Source organism: Tetrao urogallus, assembly GCF_951394365.1.
Source record: "Tetrao urogallus genome assembly, chromosome: 2".
Taxonomy (NCBI): domain Eukaryota; kingdom Metazoa; phylum Chordata; class Aves; order Galliformes; family Phasianidae; genus Tetrao; species Tetrao urogallus.
In genome coordinates, this window is record NC_136814.1 from 14,961,464 (window position 1) to 14,965,929 (window position 4,466).

The 4,466-nt window shown below is 39.1% G+C and overlaps 1 protein-coding gene across 1 annotated transcript; it reads right to left on the minus strand.

Moving 5' to 3' along the window:
• Window positions 1–548: 548 nt before the first annotated feature.
• Window positions 549–4,127, minus strand: MGME1 (mitochondrial genome maintenance exonuclease 1; the record flags this gene model as incomplete). Its single annotated transcript, XM_079532525.1, has 4 exons — window positions 549–683; window positions 1,607–1,739; window positions 2,173–2,395; window positions 3,590–4,127. 4 exons carry the CDS (start codon window positions 4,125–4,127, stop codon window positions 549–551), a joined length of 1,029 nt encoding a protein of 342 aa, XP_079388651.1.
• Window positions 4,128–4,466: the final 339 nt, after the last annotated feature.

Consider the following 4,466-nt stretch of genomic DNA (forward strand, 5'->3'; position numbering starts at 1 on the left):
TTGTAATATTTAAAATAAGTACTTATGTGAGCTTTGGTTGTAGTTCATAGTACAAGTTTTGCATTTGTTGCTGTAAGAAAAAACACAAATAGTAACAGGCCTGTTAACAGATATCTTTGAAATGGGCAAGATCTAACTTGACTGAAACCCAGTCAACAATATTCATTTACTTTTCATTCTCAGAGTCTCAGCTTTTTCTTGAAAACAAAAGGAGGATGATTGAACAGTTTTTACTTCATCTAGCTAACTGACTGTATAAACCTTCCTATCAACTTCAAATTGTATAGACCGGGAGGGAAAGATATAGGGATGATGCAGGTTCTACTCTGTCTTGCCACGTCCACTGAAGTCTCCTACAACTTAGACAAGTGTGCATTTCCCATTCTGATTTTTCTTCTTTCTTTCTTTTTTTTTTTTTTTTAAGGGGAAAAAATGATAGATGTTAACTTGAGTTACTAAGAACAGAATTACTAAATAAAGACTTAAACAAAAGATTTGTGCTTCGGCTCTGTGCTCAGATCACTTGCCTCTGCATAGCTTAGTTTGGGTCAGTTTCTGTCCATGTATTCTTCAAGACGCAAAAGCCACTTATTCCAGTACTGTGAGCAAAGATCTGGATCCATGAAATGTGGATGTGCGGGGCAGCCATCCTTATAGGCAACCACAATGAGTCCACAATGAACCTACAGTTAAAAGCAGAGGGCTGTTAGAGATCGAACATTAATATGCAACTTCAATCAGTAGTTTTAGCAATAGGATCTCACTGCAAAATACCAGCTTAGATCTTAACATCTCAGAATGGTTAGAGTTGGAAGCCACCTCCGGGTCTGCCTGCTCCAGCAGGGACACCCAGAGCTGGGTGCTCAGAACCACATCTGAGGGATTCCAAGGAGGAGCCTTCACAACTTCTCCGGGCAGCCCATGCCAGTGCTCTGGCACCTGTACAGTGAACTGCTTTCTGATATCTTAAATAAGAAACATTTAATTTGTAAGAAATATGTTCTGAAATACTTCATACTTGACAAACAGCTGTAATATCCAAACCTTAAGGAAAGTGGTAGTGGTAGGAATCAGAATAACAGAATCCTCGAATTACCTCCTATACTGCACTTTAAGGATCTGCTTCACATTTTGCCCCTTCAAAGCTTTGGGTCAAGCAGGCCTGGCTACAATTACCTTTGGAGTCTTAAGAGCATCACATGACATGAGCAATACGTTCCCATCCCATTTCCCTGTTTGCATGCTCTTTTGTTTTATTTCTTCTTTCTTTTCCTAGTCCTGACACAAGATAAAACTACACAGAACAAAGCACCAAGGACTCACAAAACACCAATCACTACAGCTTTACTGGACCTTCTAGGACACAATTGTTCCCACTGAACAGGGCTTTCCTTAGAATCAGACAATATACTATGGACAAGCCATGGCAGCAGGAAGAATAGTAGAATTATTTTGCAGTAAAGTTGTACGTCAGTTTAGCCTGACCTAAGACAGGACTGTTTGGTTACAAATCCTAACAACAGTTCATGCTAAAAGCAGTAAGAGGGGAGAAATGAAAGTAACACAGGCACTGCTGCTTGTCTTGGCTGGCAGCAGACTTACTGACCTGGAAGTCATAATTGGCATCATGATTTATGGCTCCAATATATGCTGCAACTTGCAGTGGGTTGTCAAAAGTATTCTGCAGAAATGGCTTTGGTTTCTCTGATGTCTTCCAATCAATCACACATAACTGTCCTCTGCATAAGACAAGAGAGAATATATCAGCTTAACTTCACTCACAGCAGGAAACAAGGTATAGCACAGCAAAAGAAGTCATATCACTGTCAACCCATTTCCACCCGAAGTCATGCTGCTCATTATTACTTCCAAGCTAAGAAAATCTTCCCCTTGCTGGTGGTTTAGATCTCAAAAAAAGACTTCCTGCAATTCCTGGTAACTGCCCTGCTCACACTCTGGTCAAAAACAAATCCTCCACAAGGCACTATAACAATTCTGTCAGCAGATTCACCTCTGAGTCCTTCCATTTCACCCTTCTTGAATATCCTTCTAGCTCCCCCTCTGTAGCTCACCAACACACCTGCTCCATCACAGGACACAGCTCCCCACATGCCACGTAACACCACACAGCAGCTGGACATTATTTGGCTTCTTAGAGAACCAGCACCTCACCGATACTTAGCCACGCAGTCTACCAGGCCCAGATACTGAAGAGTTTCATGCTGAACTGCACTTTCCAGAGCTTTAACTTCACTGATATCTTTTAGGACATGTTGCACGCTTGATAGGTAGCCAGAAACAGCAGAGTCTTCTCCTTGCTCCTTAACAGCCATCTCTTCAGGCAGAAATATAGATTCCAAAGCTGCATGAAAAAGCTCTCCCTGGAGGAAAAGATCTAGGAAAGATGCAACATTTTAGGCACTATACATAATATGTGGCAAGCATGCATAATAGATATTACACATAGTAACTCTTAAACTAGCCACCTTTTAATACTGAAGGCTTAAGGATGTAGGGCAGGGAATACAGTAAGACAGCAAAATAACTATCAAGAGAAATTCTCTCTCATATTAATGCTTACTTTACTTTGTTTTGGTTTCATTAATTCTGCAGAAAGAAAATAAGAACTTCACTGTTTAGTCAGTGGCATTATTTTACTGTGTATTCCAAATGAGAACTTCTGTAAATTTAAAAACATTATTCTATGTTTCTCGTCACATTTGCTTTCTATGTTGTACAGGTTCACTTGAATTGAACAAATCTGAAGTGGATGGGCATTGTTCTGTACAGTAAGGGCTTATCTCAGAAATGTTGCACAGAAGAATAATTTTAAATAGCTGTATCAGGTTTGTGTCTGTTTTACCTAGTAAGCTTATTCAGTCAAGTGCTTAGTAACTCAGAAGAGCATAAAGAAAGATATACAGTTTTCCAAAGAATAACTGTTCAAGTAAGGAGCACTAGAGGGTATTTACCAGCCTTTCTGCAAAAGGCATTATCCTTCATGCCTCCTCAGACTGTCTTCAGCCCTACAGTTTGAGGGAAGTCATTTTTGTATGCGACTTCACTAAATGAGAACCTCTAAAACCTCTGAACTTCATGGAAGAAGCTGTATATACCATATATACACAGTTTCTGATGAACTTCAGCATATACAGCAATATGTGCAGTCTTCTGAACAATCAGGACGACATAATTTCAGAATGCTTCTTTTCACCTAGTTATAAAATACCTTTGTATCTCCAAACAGGCTGAATAAATTCAGCTGGAAAACATATATTTGTAAAGAGAAAGTAGCAAACAGAGAAACAGCAGAGGCAGATAGGATAGAGCAAAGGAGTCTACAGTCTAATTCTATTTTCCCCACTCATTTCCGGATCAGTTTTAATGGTCCTCAAACAAAGATTAGAGCTTACACTGACAACATGTGCCCTCATAATATACTCTGACCTCTGAAATTGAAACAACTTAATGGATTTTCAAAACACTCAACTTCTAGAACCAGACATTCCAGCAATGCTAGTCTGGACAGTTGTCACCATTGGGACATACCATTGCTTCTGCTTTGTCACCACACCGTGATAAGACTTACTTTTAGTATACTCTTCAAAACCATCTTTCCCAAGTTCCAGTATCATTTTTTGCTTCCATCTTTCTAGATAAAAGGCCTGCTGCGGAGAGATGGTCTGCTGAAGAATACGGGTAACACTGGGTATTTTGTTTTTCTGTAAAGCAATTTTCATGGGGCGGTTTGAATTGCTGCTCACAAGCGGAATTGTCTTTTTGGGATTTATTAGAGAAACCCAATTCTTAGGAGTTTTTGTTTCAACATTATTTGAAGATTTACGTTTAAGCGGTTGTCCATATAATAAATTGTCTTCTTCAAATATTGTCTCTGGTGTTTGAGCACTGGCTTTGTAAGATGTAACAGAGCATACCAAGCTTTTGTATTTTTCTTGGTCAACTTGTTCATAACTGTTCGCTTTTTTCTTCTTGCTATAAAGATGAGCAGAGGTAGCCAGACACATATATGGAAACTGCTTTTGGTAAAATCGTGGCTGAAAAAGCATTTCCAGTTTCTCAGATTTCCGAGCCAGTAGCTGTAGGAATTTCATTCTGATGAGAAGCATTTGTGAGCAACTATAGTTTTCTTCCTTCTGTTAGGACTGGTCTGTAGGCTATCATAATTTCCCCCTGTAGAAAAATAAATTTGTTATTTCCAAAGTAATAAAACACATAACCATCAACCTATTTTTGCCTTTTGCCAAATAAAAATCTGCTATGGTGCCTTCATACACTTAATGCCATCAAAACTCCTTTAGATTACTAACACAATAACAGAAAGAACACATTAGCAATGAAACAGAAAACAATTCTGAAAAGAACCAGTGCTGGCTGGCAGAACTGGAATCAGCAAACATAAAGATGTTTCCAGTACCAAAAGGAGCAAAAGAGGATGCTCTTACAGC